General features: G+C 37.0%; 1 protein-coding gene across 1 annotated transcript in view; it reads right to left on the bottom strand.

Moving 5' to 3' along the window:
- The window catches only part of Mei4 (meiotic double-stranded break formation protein 4), a 150,852-nt gene that overhangs the window by 94,426 nt on the left and 38,876 nt on the right, over window positions 1-17,550 (bottom strand). The window contains exon 3 of the mRNA XM_021173376.2: window positions 295-821. Coding sequence (XP_021029035.1) covers window positions 295-821 — 527 coding nt within the window. The remainder of the gene's footprint in view (window positions 1-294; window positions 822-17,550) is intronic.

The following is a 17,550-nucleotide window of genomic DNA, read 5'->3' as shown; positions in this document are numbered from 1 at the left end:
AACCAAAAAGGTAAACAGTCAAAGGATTAAAAAAAATTTGAAACATCCCCAAGAGTTAAGGAATTCAAACTAGAGGCAGCAGAAGCTTGAGGCAGAGACATCTCTATCAGTACAACACAGTAGCAATGGAAAGCTATAAACATGCAACTAGGAAGACATATACACAAATGCACCAGGCCCAGCCATAGACTCTCAGCCACAAATGTGAATGAACCACCCATAGCTCCGCCAATAGGAATGTTCATAGAAATGAATTAAACATTGGGTCATAAGGAGGAAGAATATATTACTTACCCGGTTTATACTGTTGTTCCCTAAAATAGCCTGGAGTAGAGTTTTTTCAAATTCTTCCAACTTCTTAAAACATCTTTTAAAAATATGATTTGATAAATTAAAATCACTTGCCAGTCTGGCTAATGTGCCAACAGCCTCTGTCCAAAAGCTTGAGAAGGGGAGTTTGGGGTTCCTGTAAAATGTGATCAGGGCATCTAACAACTGTGAAACTGAATCAGAAACTGTGGAAGAGTCTTTTTCAAAGTGGGTTAAGTATACTTTCAGACTACTGGATTCTGTCCATTTCTTGAGTTCCAGCAGATGTTGAAAGAACTGCATGTGAGAAGACAGAGGATTTTCCAGGGTCGTGCGTGGCTTTTTCTCAAGAGGCAGCGGGAGGAGTGGGGGTTCGGAGCTCTCCACAAAATGCTGGGATAATTCTGCAGGTTGCTCATTTGATAAAACACACCCAGAGTCATCCATCAGTGTCAATGTATTTTCAGAACTTGTCGGTTCCTGATCTGACAACGTGGGGAGCACATCGGGCCCTGAAACAGAAAGCAACAGGAGGATCACCTTCCTGCAGCTGAAGGAGTTAGGGACCAGCCAAGGATTGTATTCTAAATGAAAACACTTCATAAAACATCCACGTGTGTATAAGCATTTAGCAAACTACAAAAACTGCATAGAGGCCAAAATAGAAATTCTAAAGAGATAGTCTTTAGATTTTCAGATGGTAGCTCTCGTTCATTTACAAGCACACTCCTAGGAAGTCACAGTCTCTCCAGGCTTTCTCCTCCGTACAGAACAGAAATAGTTGTGTGGTTTTTTTTTTTTTCTCTAAGACTTATTTTATTTTCAATAGTCTGTATGTACATGTGTCTGTAGAACTCAGTGCAGTGTGCAGAGGCCACAAATGGGCAAGAGATCCCTCTGGCTGAAGTTACAGGTGGCTGTGGGGCACATAATGTGACTTCTGGACACTGTGCAAGAGCAGCAAGTGCGCCTAACCACTGAGCATCTCCTCGTCCCTAAGCAGCACAGTTTTGAAAGGAGTAATCTCTATCCATGTGTGTGCCAGAGGAGAACAGTACTCACACTGACTATGAATTATTCTGGATGCTTCATTTTAATACCCTAAGCAAAGTGTCAAGGGAGTACATGTTGGCGATGACAATATAAAAAATTAGACACAGTGAAGATACTCCTTGCAGTGAATGAGCACTGTGGTGATGTTTAACATGGTACATACTATAGTATTAAAGTCATATTATCAGATTGAATGAAGGAATAGTAAAATTAATCATATTCAACATATTTTCAAAGTACTACTAGGAGATATGTTGCTATGACCCCCTCCATTTGCTAGACAGAAATGTAAACTCAAACTGATTAAGAAAACTACCAAAAGCTACATAGTAAGAGTTATGGCTACTCATGGTTGTCAAGTTGTCTGTACCTGGAATTAACTAAAACACAGGCAGGTGGGTACACCTGTGAGGAATTTTTCATGTTTAGCTCTTCAGGTTGGAAAGCCACTGTACTTCTGGATCTCCTGAGGTCATAGGACCCACTCTAAATCTGGAGCATATTTATTCTTTTGTGGCAGCCCACATCAAAGGCCATGAGTGAATGAAGTTTTCTCATTTACCTGTTGGCTTCACTCTCACTGGTAATCCCATCCTTCCTGTTATTAGCTGTTCCTCCACTGTTGTTAGAAATTATTTCCTTGGGATTGAATTCAAATGTAGCCCAAAAGCAACAGCTCTCTAGGCTATCCCTGAGCTCCAGCACCAGAATGAAACTATGAGACTATTGAGATATCATGTCCCACAGACTGAACCAGATACTTGCTTTTCAATCAGAAAACAGACATTGTTCAACTACAGCAGACTACAGCCTGTAAACCACATTAATAACCCCCCTTTTAATACAAACACACACACACACACACACACACACACACAAGCACGTATAAGTGTCTTAAGTTTACCAGTTCTGTTCCTTTAGAGAACCTGACTGTGAGCAACTTCCTCAGTGCCAATATTACTCATTGATATTTAAAGATTTATTTTTGAGAACTTCATACATGGGTGCTGTATTTACATGATTTCCAACCCTTTACTCTCACTCCAACCATCCCAGTCCATCTAAAATTCAGAATCATTTTTATTTTAATGAATAGTGTTGCACTTAACAAAGGAGTGAAGACCTATGGAAAATATATAAGTAATAAATAGGAAAATACTAGAGCAGTGGTTCTTACCTTGAAGGACTTTTTCACAGGGGTCACCTAACACCATCTGCATATCAAATATTTACATTATGATTCATAACTATCAAAATTATAGTTATGAAGTATCAAGGAAAATAGTTTCATGGCTGAGGGTTACTAGAACATGAAGACCTATATTAAGAGGTCAGACCATTAGGAAGGTTGAGAAACATGCACTAGAATAGTAAGGTATCCTACAATCATAGATAAGCAGAACGATGTTAAAAGGGTTATATTAATGAAAGTAATCTAGATTAATGCAGTTTCCAATAACATGCTAGCTATTTTCTTCTCAGAATGAAATAAAAACTAGGGAAGCACAAAAGACTTTAAACTAGTGGTTCTCAACTTGTGGGCCAGAATCCCTTTGGGGATTGAATGATCATTTATGTTCGTAACAATAGTAAAGTTATCGTAAGAAGTAACAATGAGATAATTTTATGGTTGGGGGAGTCACAGCAGAATGAGGAAGTATGATAAAGGGTCACAGAAATAGGAAGGTTGAAAACCACTAAAAACAGTCATATACATAATCAGAAAGAGGAATGCTAGAGACATCTTAGTCCTGATTCCAAGATACCCTACAGTGCCAGAGTAGCAACACTACATGCTAGTGATGCAAACTAAGATGTGTAAAAGGAACAGAGCACTAGATAGAGATTCTCACAGTAATAGTCAGAGGACTTTAGAAAATGAAAATAAACAAACAAACATTGGAGAAAAGATACCCTTTCGAACAAATGATGCTGAAAACTGGGTATCTACATAAAGAAAATGAAATAAAATCCACATCTCTCACTCGGTATACAAGTCAACTCAGACAATAAATCATTTAAAGTAAGACTTGAAACCTTGCTGGGCGTGGTGGCCTTTAATCCCAGCACTCAGGAGGCAGAGGAAGGTGGATTTCTGAGTTCGAGGCCAGCCTGATCTACAAAGTGAGTTCCAGGACAGTCAGGACTACAGAGAAACCCTGTCTCAAAAAATCAAAAAAAAAAAAAAAAAAAAAAAAGACTTGAAACCTCGTAACTATTTAACTATTTGAGGATATCTTAAGAAAAACCCTTCTAGATATAACCATAATCAATGATTCCAATAGCAGAAATGATGAGCATGAGATTATATGAAATTAAAAGGCTTCTGCACAGGAGATGGAACATAAGCAACACTACAACAAAAATCATTGAGTAAATAGAAATTCTTCTGAATGTGAGGACAATTTTTAAATTTACTATTGTATTAAAGTACTGAAGATAACCACTTTCCAATTTGATATATATGATCTTCCTAACATGTTTATCAGTAGATTTGATAGAGATAAAATACACATAAACAAATTGATAATCTACTCTAGTGAACATTATATACTTGATAAATATAAACTATTGCTGTAAAATACTAGCAATTTATGAAATCTACAGTAAAATACCTATCTTATGCATACATATAGAGAATGAGTTAAGTAAAAGCTGTAACAAATACTACCTACATATTTTCTCTACAAGTTCTACATGTGTGTGTGTGTCTCCTATATTTGGATCCTATACATATTCTACTTTATTTTCCTGAACCATAGACCTCACATTTTCTGTTTTGAACTTCTGCCAGTATCTGACCAATACAGATGCAGATATTCACATCCAACCTTGGACTGAGCATAAGGACCCCACTGGAAGAGCTAGGGGAAAGACTGAAGGAGCTGAAGGGGATTGCAACCCCATAGGAAGAACAATATCAACTAACTGGACCACCCAGAACTCACAGGGACTAAACCACCAACCAAAAAGAATACATGGAGGGATCCATGGCTCCAGCTACATATGTAGCAGAGAATGGCCATATCTAGGATCAATGGAAGGGAGGCCCTTGATCCTGTGGAGGCTTGATGCCCCACCATAGTGGGATGCTAGAGCAGTGAGGCAGGAATGGGAAAGTGGATGAAGGAGCACCCTCATAGAGGAAAAGGAGAGGAGGATGGGATGAGGGGTTTGTGGAAGAACACTGGGAAGTAGAATATCATTGGAAATATAAACAAATAAAATAATTAATAAAAATTTAACTTAAATCCATTTCCCATTTTAAAATAGTTCTGAAATATAATCAAGTACCTGCCAATAACATATCCTGCCCTAGAAATGTCCACTGCTGCTTCAAAAAATGTGTGTATTTTATTTTCATCAAGCATATTCATAGTCAAATCACTTTTGATGTCTTATCTCACTCATTTCTATAGTCCTTACAGCAACCCTAAAATTACATCCAGATGCAATTGATTAAAGAGAACATGTTCTGTATTCACTGTAAGCCCCACGAAGTTTATGATTATCAAACTGAAGAAGTATCTATAAACAGACATAGAGATATTTATGTCTGTAACAGCTGATTTCACTAACCCTTCTGTCCATAGGTATGAGATTATAAATAAACCAAATCTCCTTTCTTCTGTCTGCCCTACACAAAATGTGAAATACCCTATTACACTGATTCTACTTCTAAACATGTATTAACCATGTTTCTCCAAAGAAACACATGAAATTTGCGGTGCGTGTGTGTGTGTGTGTGTGTGTGTGTGTGTGTGTGTGTGTGTGTGTGTTTGTACAGAGGAGAAAAGTAGAAACAATTAAGGAAACAAGACATCCCAAGATATTTACTAGGCAAGATGAAGACCCAAAAAGCCAAAGATATAAGTTCTATTCCAAACATAGGTGGGATACAGACTAACAAACTGATGGCTCAGATTAAATCTATAATAAAGAAAAGACCTACATTCCCCCAAATGTCTGGAGGAAACTGCTCCTTACTAGAATAGAATCAGCTTTCCCTTCTGGTCATGCCTTCATCTTATTGGATGAGGCCAGCCCAATCTGCTATGTTCAGTCAACTGATAAAAATAATCTCACCACAAAGTGTACAGTGCTTAGATATCTGAACTGAAACTTAAAATTAATAATCATGGCATCTGTGTCTTCTAGGTCCTCCTGCATTCACTTCCTATTGCTGATTCATACCACTGCCATGTTTAGACCAATTTAATGCAACATCTTCACCTACCTGATTAATCAGCCTCCAGTTCTGCCCACTTCTAGGCTACCATCACTAAAGCACCACTTTGGAAGCCATCTGTTTTGAAGAAATGCTCAGATACTTCTCGCATTCTCTGTTCTCTGCTACCAAACAGACACCTCCAAGGTCCTCAGCACACGAATTCCACCAATGTTTGTACACCCCAACCTCTTTATTTAGTTGCCTTCATCTTCACCCTCATTTTGTACATGTAACAATAAGCTATATACTTCATGAAAACACGAAACACTATTCCACATAACTGATTTTTCAGTTACCATTTCCCATATGCATACTGATTTTTCTTCATGCTTCATATGTTTGGGGGAACTTTCCAACTTCTCTCCAGGCTGAGAAAAGTTTTATATACACTTCGGTACTACCCACCTTAACCTGCTTTGAATATATTAGTGACCGAAAGGAGACGTTTCAAAGGGAAGAGTTTATTCATGTGGTTATTCTCCTGCTTGATGCTTGCCTCCTATGTGGTTGGTAATTTGAATACTTGTCAAAAGAATCACACATACATACACACACACACACACACACACCACACACACACACACACGTATTTCACGATTGAAATGAATTAACATCCATTCAAATATACTCAACATAAGCATGTATATTTTAACACTTCAATTATTACTTCTAATCATTAATAATCATTATTCCAACATATACTCATGCATTGACTAATGTAAAAGTAATGTTTATGCTACCTGGTGGTCAAACAGAAAATGTTATTAAAGGCCATTTCATAATTCCATTTTAATAACATTTAGTATTTATAAGAAAATTACATATTTTCCCCTTTCTCCCTCTAAACTTTACATGATCCTCCTTTCTCAAATTTATATCCTCTTTTAAAATATATATTTATATTTATGTCAATATTTTTATTTACTTATATATAATCTATTGTAATTATTTATTTATATATAATCTATTTACATGTGTACTTTATTCATATATGATATACTATAATATATTATATATTGTTCTATAAATAAAAATTATAATATATACATACACACACACATATATATATACCTAAATATAACCTGCTCAGTCAATGCTATCTGTATTTATATGATCTTAAGGCTTAAGCACTTGGTATAAGATAATCAATAGTTTGGGGACTACTAACAGCTTAAAAGCAAGTGTTTGCTTCTTCCTCAGGGAGATATATTTTAGCATATCACAGAGCACATGTGAAATATTCTGACAAAGAAAAGGTTTCAGCATACTTTACCCAAGTATAGCAACACACATGATCATTCAAACTCTAAATATACAAAAAAGAGAGAAATACCATATGCACAGAAATAATGCCACGTGGAATGATTTCTCTTGACTGAAGTGTCTTTTCTGAATGTAAACAAAACGTGTATCTGTGAGCCAACTGTATCCTAGGCAATATAACACCACAATTCCTTATGATCTCAAGTGTTCATGCTCTGGGATTTCCTTATTGTCTCTCTCTTAAGACATCTCCCTGCTCCCTAAAAGGAACTTTCTTCAGTGATGCACCTGTTGTACCTGTGGTTTTCCCAATCTATTTTACCATCCTGAATATCTCCATCATACAATCCTAATGGCTTATTTTAGCAACAGACTCTCAAATCTATATATCTAATCACAATTGTTCTCAACTCACTAGTCTGGCTATTGTCAGTTATTAAATACTGGGGGCACTATAATACATTATTTCTTACAAAATAATCATTAGTATTTTATCGAACATTTAATTAAAAAATAACTAGTTCTGGTTTGAATTTAATATTTAGGTTTAGGATATATCGTGTAAAATGAAGGATTTATTGGAAAAATTTTAATCAAAAACAGTACAGTGAACAAATTTTTCACAATTGCCCGGCATGCTGCCTACCCAGAGTGGAACATCCACATGGAAACAAACACTCAGACTTTATACATCAACTCATTTAGTTATGTATCTCATGAACAAATGCTTCATAGGAAAGAAGTAAGCACTTGCTTCAGCTCCATTTGAGATGACTTAACCCCTTCATAGAATGGAAGGCATAATGGAAGAACTAGTTTGTCCTACGTAGAAGGATCATAAAAATACTACTCATATCTAAGTAGACAAAAGGCAGAAGTATAAATCTCAAAGCTGGCCCCGCAGTGACTCACTTAATGCCATAGGGGACAGCCAGTAAAGGATCTACAGCCTCTCCCAAATGTCATTAAGTTTCAGGACATTGAACATATGAACTGTGGGTAACTTTTTTTTTTATCCAAGTCACATTCTGGCTATTATCTCAACAAGACTTGACCTCTGCCCCTAAAACTTCCCAAGCCCAAAACAATCAGTGCTTCCCTATGCTTAACTTCATTATCCTGACATCCAGGCCATCCTTCAGATTCCAATGTGTGAAACTTGAGGAGCTACTCTGTGAAATTCAGACACTAACACATCCTAATCCTGCCTACCTTCCTAAGTCTGTTCAGTCTGCTCCCATTTTAGAACTTTTCCTGGCAGTAGGTATTCTATGTGACCTGCTTTAAAGCCTCATTCACAATTTTTCTCAAGGCCATTTTGCTGTCATTCAAAATCTCTTTAGATGTCATCTTTTCAGAACTTCTCTAACTCCTCCAAGCTAAGGGAGCTTCCAGATCAATCTTTTCCCCATCTTGCCATTTCAGTTCCCAAGCCTGTCACTATCACTTCATGAATATTTCCCACTGATATATTTTGTCTTCACCCTTAAGAATATGTGTTCCATAAAAGACCTCCATAAAAGACTTCCTGGTCTATTGCTATATCTCTGAGTGTGTGGTTCGAAGTAGGACCTAAGTAATACCAAACAAACTAAACCCTTACATCATTGCCTCTTTTATTTCCATGTTCATGTAAAGAGCAGAGATACACAGGGAACTTTCAGCCTCCTGTCCAATTGCTCTGTCTGAATAACTTGTCACCTAGATAATATAAAGGAATACACTACAGATTACATACTGCTTGCAACATGTGTAATATATGTCAAATGAATATTATGTTAATCTTCTGTTTTCATTCTAGAGAACCCTCCCAAGGTTCTTTACTACAAGCTGAAAAAGCACATTTTGTCCTGGTGTCATGATTTTTCTTCAAAAGGACACACTCTAGTTTCTCATTATCTTTTACAACACTCTTTTCTACTCTATTGGCCAAAGTCAACTTAAACTGTTTTTCAGTAGATTCTTATCATTATCTTTACATCATTTTCTCCTCCTTAAAACAGTTCACTACATAAAGCTGTCTAGAAGTAACTACTTCAAACTCTTTATTAAAAAACAAAATCTAGCACAGTAAAATCTTTCAGCCATTGCAATACTTCCCTAAGTTACATCATAAAGGGATATATTTCAATTGAGCAACCTTGAGACAGGCGCTCAATGTTTCCATGTGGAAGATATCAAACTTGTATCTCAAATAAACATTTCAGGAGTTTCTCTTATTTACATCATATATACATTCTTTTTCATTTTTCAGACACAGAATTAAAGTAAATATATGTCTCAAAATGCACTGCTGTTCTCTGCTCCAAAATTCATTCATTTAGCATGTTTTCCTGTTCCTTACTAGATTCTCCATCTCTATGATTCAAGAATTTATTCTGAAACATTTACTTCTCTAATGTTTAGTCTTAACCTGCACATGAGAACTGTTTTAGCTCATTTAGAACCCTGTATACTCAGCTCATATTCAATGCCAAGTACACTAGACTCTCTAAGCACAGGCCCCAAAGTCATTTCTTTTTAAAACTCTCAGATGACTCTAATGGGAGAATCCTTGTTGTATATGAATTTATATTTATTGTGCTAATTTTTTGAGAGACGAGTTGCTTGGTCTTTTCTGTGCCATTCCAATTATCACCTTCTAAACTTCCAGAATGCCTTCCTCCTTTCTCTCATTGTGTTTATCATGTTGTTGAACATTCCTAAACTCAACAGCTGCTCCAATCTCTTTCCATGGATTACCTAGGTAGGAACTTTACTATTGTACTTATCCATTCCACTTTAGCCCAGGTTATTATTGCCTCCTTGGTGATATCACAGAGTCCTTCCTGCCCAGTGGTTCTAATGCCTCTCCCACCAATTCAGTGCACACAGAATCACAGGTTTAATCAGGTTAAAACTCCTCATTAATTTAACCAAAGGATTTCTCGATTGTCACAAAAATTGTATGCACTGAGAAAAGTCCCACATATGTGGTTCGTTTGCCTCTTCCCTGGCTTTTAACACAGCACCAATGACCCTTTCTCTTACTGTTCCACAATCAGTCTGGCCTGTGTCTACTTGCTCAGCATTCCTTTCTCAAGGTCACTTGAGTGGACTGCTCTTTAAGAAGTTGGCTCAACAACCTCCTTCTATACAGTGGCTCACTGCCCGCCCAGTCTAACGTTTCTGTTCTTTTCCATTCTAGGAAATTCACCACCACAGCCTGCTTTATTGTTTTCTACATTATTTTAAACAGGCTATGATCTCCTTTGCTTATTGCTTCAAAGTGTTATTGTCTGTAATTTGAATACAGACACTATTGGAACTGCAGAAATAAGTTAGATACCAAATAAGAAATGAACTGATCAATTAATTAATGGAGCCATTTCAAGATATCTTGCCTCTCCATTCAGACATAGGTACCTAATGTGTAAACAGACTTTTGTCCTTTTCTAGTCTTCAAAATCAAGCACCAGAGTGCGAGAACATCACATATTCAAGTATCTATTGCTTATTTTCTCTATTTCAGTAGATTCTCAACATTCACTTTTAATTCAACTGTACTGAGAAATATAACTGAGTTTTTCCATAAACGTTCAATCCATAGACACCCAGACTAAATTGTCAACTTACTATCATAATTAAAATCACACACAACATTTGTGATGTTAATTCAAACCCTAACTCTTTTATCTTTCAATTTCAGTCTTTAAATCACATCAATATTATAGGAAGACAACATGGAAAGTTGAACAACAGTTGTAGGCTTTGACTCTGTAGATCCTTATGGCTGTCTGCAAGCCACACACATTTAATTAATGTGTATTTGCTTCAGTGAAACAGATGGGAATTCTAATCAGAAAATATACCAAGTCTGAGCTGCCTGCCTGAATATAAACCCATTCTGACTTGAGCATTTTTACCACCTATTGTGTATAAGATATTGGCTCTGGAGTTGGTCTAGTTTCAAGAGTTATTTTGTTTGTTTGTTTGTTTGTTTTTGTTTTTGTTTTTGTTTTTGTTTTTGTTTTTGTTTTTGTTTTGTACATTACTTACATTGTAAGTGGTCCATGGAATGTAGGCCTTGTTAAAATATCATTAAAATTTTCAGTGTGCTACACTAGAATAACATGTGTTTCCTAAAACATTGCAGACAATCACGGGTTCTAAGGCAATTGTTTTCTAAAGAAAGGGAATATCCTACAAATTCAGGAACTCTTGGTTAACCCTGTATTATGACATCATTGCTTTTAATAAGGCTATCTTGGGCAGTTCCACTTCCCTAAGCTCCTTCTTTAGAAGGGCCTATTAGCTCCGACTCAGAACTAATGACAGTTCAGACAGTCTCCAGGTAACTGCGAAGTATACATCAGGAAAGGGGATAACATTTGAAATATAAACAAATAAAATAACCAATAAAACAAACAAATGAGCAAGCAAAAGCACCTATCATCTCCAATTAAATAATCTAGCATTCCTAAGAAATGGAAAACAATTATAAAATATTCTTTAATTTTTACTTTTGTGGTGTAATCTTCACTATTGTGTTTCCTCCAAGTGTTGACAATCATGATAAAAATCCATAATACAGACCTCTAAGTGTCTTTCAGGATCTAGGAGTATTTATTTATCTGAGTCCAAAGTACTGTGAATCCTGGTGAATGCTCTTAACCCAGGTGGAAGGAGTCTGCCTTGAACCCCTAGAGTCTCCTGGGAGGTTAGAACTGCCATATGCATTTAGAATCATTCTCTTTTATATAACACATTATTCACTGCAAGAGAAATCTGACAATGTATCTTCCAGATACCAATAAGAAATGAAAAAAATGGCTCCTTAAATTGCCCCCTCTTCTCTTTTAAAGTGTGAAATAATTTCTGTAGGAATAGTTAAATCGTGTATACAGCCATCACTGTTGAATGAAAAATAACTCTATTTCAAGTTGAGCATGATGTACTTGTAATGCCAGCACTGGAGAAACTGAGCCAGGATGTTTCTAATTTCAAGGGTAGCTTGTTTTACACAGCATGTTTGAGGCCACCCTGGGTGACACACAGAATCAACAAAATAGTTTCTGTTCTAATTCCCCTTTAAACAGCCCTGTCCTTCTCTTCATATATGACCAGTAGGTTATTCAATAAAATATATTAATTTTGTTTCAAAGTGCACTGATATGGACTATTTTCATTGACTTGTTGGCCTCGATACTTATTCTAGTTGTTTTCTGTGGCTATATTAAACCCCAAGACCAAAAGCAAGTTGTAGGAAAAAAGGGTTTGTTTGGCTTACAAGTTACAAACAGTCCATTGCTGAGGGAACTCTAGGCAGGAACCTGAAGGTAGGGACAACTGAAGAAGAAACCAAGAAAGATGGTGCTTATTTGCTTGCTTCCTCTGTCATGCTTAGCTACTTTCCTTATCACCAGGCTAGGCATGGCCCCACCCCAAGTAGCCTTGGATCTCCTATATAAATTTTTGATCACGACAATATGACACAAATCTGGCCACAAGTCAGTTTGTTGGAGGCAGTTCCTTAATTGAGATTCCTTCTTCTTAGGTTTGCCTAGAATTGTATTGAGTTGACAAAACTAACCTGTACAATCTACTCCTTGTCAAATTTGATATAGAAACAACACCTTGAACTATAAATTTTCCTTTGTCTCCAAAATCTTATTTTACATCACAACTTAAAATAGTGTAGGTACCCCAGTCTTTAAAAAGTTCAACATATTAATATTACAAGTTCTCCTTTAAAAACCCAAGTCTCTAAACTGTGAGCTCCTATAAACTTCAAAACAAGCTGCATACATTCTTAAGAGTAAGAGAGAACAAGAGAGCAGAGTTACATATCAAACCAAAAGCAAAATCAATACTCTGAGTAGTTAACTATCCACATCTGAGATTTACTCATGATCTTCTGGGCTCCAAGGGGTTTGGGCAGCCTCCCCTCTGCAGTGCTGACACCCCCAGGCTTGGGCAGCCTCCCCTCTGCAGTGCTGACACTCCCTGCTCATGCATCTTGTGGCTAAGCTCAAGCCAGTTCTACCCTACACTTGTCACTGTTCTTGGTGATCTTCACTGTGGGGGTCTTCTTTGGTGGTTGCTATATTAGAGTCTTCACTACAACTGAGGTTATAACTATACAAGTGGGCTCTTCCGGTCTCTTATAATGGCAAGCTTCGGTTTCTCTCTATGACTCCTTTAATCACAGGATCTCTGATATAACTGATGAAGCATCTTCACGAGTGGGGTCTCTTCACCTCTTGTAATTCCAAGCCTCGGCTAATTTCTGTGACCCCTTTATGTTTTCAATACCAGTATCATGGGTGAGAGTCCTACACATTCCTAAGTTCTGCTACCAACTTGAGATACATACAGACTTCGATCCCTTTGGACACTGCATTTGTACATGTGAACTCATAGCAGCTATGGTTGTTGCCTGCAGGAGACTCAGTAATTCAACATTCCAGGATGGAGGGTAGAGTGGCACATGAGTCCCCACTCTTAGTTTGTAGGACCATGTCCTATCAAAAAAGCAAAACAAAGCTGGAATATGAACTGCTAACCATTCATACAAATGAGCCGCAGTAACAGTCCAGTTCTAAACCAACCATACCTAATATGCAAAGCCACCGATCCACTGTCCTTTCTTATCTGTAATCTTTTTACCTATAGAAATCACACCTGTATCTTCTCCCCTTCAAAGGGAAGGTCCAGGTATGTTATTCTCTCTGGCTTGTTGAAATTATACTTAACAAAAAACAATTGCTAACATTTTTGTGGTGAGAATATTTAACATCCATTCTTTTAATAATCTCTACAAAAACTCTATTACTAAATCTGATCATTATGCTATAGAAGACGTCTCCAAGCGTTAATCATCCTGTCTACGTGAAATTCATAAGTATTCAATCAGCACCTCTCTATTCTCTCCCTCCCTCCAGTACCTGCATCAGACAGCGCATGACTGCACTTGGGTGTGGAACATTGAGCTCAGAGCAGCACATAACAGAAGTACAGAGCTGGAGTGTGTCTGTGTGTATTTCATTGACATAGAAGAACTTAAATGAAATGGGATCGATACTATAAGCCGGCAGTCAGAAGAGTTATGCTTAATAATGAAAGCAAAAGTTTCCCTTAACCCAGTGGCTTCAATTTTGGCTGTTTTTGAAAATAACCCAAATATTTTGAAATCAAAAACCATGGATTCCCTACTCCAATCCCTCACATTTAGATTCTGCTAACACTACCCTGGCGCCTCTTGAGCATCAGGTGATTTTAGCATTATACTCAGGGATTATGAGAGCCACACCTAAAATATTTCATATATACCAACAGTAAAGCAACAAAGATCTTTAGTGTTTAGGTCTTAAAGAAATATATGTTTAAGAAAACTCCATAAATTTTAAAAAAACAAAAACTACAAACCTCTCTGTGGTAATTCCTTTTTGGAGTGTGGGGAGATGATTGTGAGAGCTCCTGATTACCAATTTAGACTGGCAGGTGCAGTAGGTCTGGCCTTATTTGGAATTTGCAGTTAAATATAAAAGCACACCTCAGACTACCAGTGTTGTATGCAGAATCACAGCTGAAGGAACAAGGTCAAGGATCTCTTCTTTCAGTTTACTCTCATCTCACTCTCTGTCTCTGTCTGTCTCTGTCTCCCCGTCTCTCCTCTCTTGTCTCTTTATCTCTGTTTCCTCTCCCTCTTCCTTTCTCTCTCTCTCTCTCTCTCTCTCTCTCTCTCTCTCTCTTTCTCTCTCTCTCTCCTTCTCTCTCTCCTACCCACTCCCCCAGTTTCCCCCACTCCCAGATCATCCAGCAGGCACCTCTTTTGAGATTTAGTCTGTTTCTATGTATTGTAATGCTAAATTCTGTATCCCTTGGTCTAGTTCCCTCAAGAAAAGTGAATTCTCCCATATGGCAGCTTTTGTTGTGCAAATCTTGCTCTTTAATTTAAAACTATTGGTGACTAAGGAAGCCTACAGCTTGTAGCTGGGCATTAGTGAGGTAGGAGGTAGGCAGAGGGCTTCAGGTCCTGGATTTAGGGTCTGAGGCAGAAACCACTAGAGAAGGAGAAGAGGAAGGAAGAAGATGCCATGGGGTAGATGGATGAGGACCAGCAAGTTGGAGAGGGAGTGGCCCAGGCAGAACATAGCAAATGATATCTCAGGGTTAGTGACAGGAAACTAGACAAAATAGCATAAAGGATTGATATCTGCCCAGCTCTAGTGCTTTAAGGCTTGTTATAGATATAGAGGATTTTGTCTTTTATTTGAGAACTAAATTATCTAAGTGGAGTAGAAACTCCTAAATAATATTTACTGCAATGCACCTTTCTGGTTCCAGCTGCCTCTGCCTCTGCCTCTCTAGTTCTTCCAAAGATCTACACAGGTACACAAAGCTGACCACCATCGTGGACTGAAAACTGTTCAGACATTACAGATGTGATAGGATACCTCAGGGTTCACTGAATAAGAACTAATGAGATAAGGTTAAGCACTTCATACAATACACAAATAGAAATAGCTACAGAGTTGCTGAAAACACAGTAAATTATTAACAAAATTGTGTATTCAAATATGCAAACCGCAATCTAATTTGTATGAAGTAGGTCAAAGAATGGGGACATTCAGTTAAAAATACTACATTATGGAATGAAATGGGAAATTATGCTAATTTCCAGGGCAAACAGTATTTGTTATTAGAATAACAATGGGCACAAGCAAGATGCCTAAAGTCTGTATACTCAGTTTTAATTACAAATTTAAAAACTTTAAATATTATAAAATATGTAGAAGGAGCAGAAGTATTTAAATTTTCATCAGTCAACTTTCACCAAAGTTCATCTGCTAACATAAAATCCAAACTCCTATGTATTACAATTTAATTTATATTGAAAAGTTCACCAATCCTCATGAAATTAATTTCTATTATTTGATATTTATTAGCTTAATTGGAGATCATGTTCTAATTAGATCCTGAAATATCTTTTGATATTTGATGTTTAAGATTTCACAGAAACCACATGAAAGCAGATAAGCAACTTTATTGTACATTAAATTTAACTATAAAGAGTATTTTTAGCAACAGGACTTTGAAAGTATAAAGTGCGGCTTTCACTGAACAGTCTATTCCCATGCATTTTAAAGCAGAAACACTGGCAGAAATACTCCAATGTTACAGCCATGTAAGCAGTATTTCTTTTATCTCTGAGAAAAAACTGGATCTGGAGAACAATAAAATGAGATATACTTTCTACAAAACATTTGATGCTGTGGAACAATGGGCCTGTTCACTGGCTAAGAACAGCTCACACCATCTGCCTGTCTCCTTTAACACACCAATATCCTAAGACATCCCTCTGCAGCATTCTCTGCTTACTGACTGTCACTCACACTGAAATGTGCATCTTAGAAATTCACCCAAAACATTTTGAGGTCGATTACTTTAGGTTTATATATGGCTTGGAACATAATGGAAATACATGTTTAATAGTCACACATTTATGATATGAAACTTTACATGGTGAAATTGGTCTTTTTGTTAAGAATTTGCTGACATTCATCCATAGCTATGTATTTACTTTTATCTTAATTACTTTGTATAGTTTTCAAATGATTATTACAGATCCATACAATCTAAAGCTCATATAGATTTGCAATATGCAATGTACAGAATTTCTTCCTGATTATATTTTCCATACAAAATATTTTTAAAATTACTTAAGTATGATATATAAAAAAGAAATCCTTTTAGGGAAAAAGAAAATCTGCCTTAAACAACATCTGCCACACTCCATACATGACAGTGTGTCTTAGTAGACCTCACAGTGTGTCTTAGTAGACCTCACGCGATAGTCACGGGTGCTCGCTTGCTTGCTCTTAGTTCTGCTGCTTTAATTTGACTCTACATGAATACTAAGCTTGGGCACTGCAGGCTCAGTCTTTTCACTTGGAATTACAACTTCCAAGGCTTGTTTCCCTCCTCATTTATTGCATGCAGAGATTTGTGCAAGTCAATAATTAGGTTTCTATTAGTTCATTTCTGGTAAATTCTCTATTATGTCTCATGAACCACATTTCAATTTTATTTCTTTAAAACCAGTAGCATTGAAACTTCAGTATGCATTATGACTACCTAAAAGAGTGTTAAGTTACAGTTGCTGGGTCTCCTGAGATTCTTATTCAGTTTTCAGGTAGGATCTGAGAATTTTTCTTTTCTAACAAGTTTCTAACTGATGCTAATTTAAGGAAATGCCTTAGTGTTAAAACAAACAAACAAACAAATCATTGTTGAGGATTCCAGAGGAGCCCACAGCATTTGAAATTGTTTATTTAATCCTATATAAGTTCCTTACCTTGATCTCCACATTGTTAAATGAGGAAACAATGAAACAAAGAAAGATTTATAGATGACTCCCAAAAAGTAGCAGGGAAATACACACAAAAAAATATAGATTCAGGGCAGTTGAAAAAAATTAAACACTAGAACCAAAAGGCAGATGTACAAATGAGGACTCCGTGGAGAACAGAAAAAGAATGTTGACCTTAAAGGTTGATGCCAAACTGATGTCAAGCCACGGCACCCGTGAGGGCCTCTGAGATGCGGGCCCTTCCTCGGGGATCAGTTCAGCCTCTCCTGCTTCTGATTTGTACTCTGAATCCAGGCAGTAGGCTAGCTAGGATTCTTTTATCAGTGTCTTCCACTTCTCT

This window comes from Mus caroli, unplaced genomic scaffold, assembly GCF_978045245.1.
Source record: "Mus caroli unplaced genomic scaffold, Mus_caroli_1 scaffold_11, whole genome shotgun sequence".
In the NCBI taxonomy this organism is placed as follows: domain Eukaryota; kingdom Metazoa; phylum Chordata; class Mammalia; order Rodentia; family Muridae; genus Mus; species Mus caroli.
This window is presented reverse-complemented; position numbering and strand designations above follow the sequence as displayed.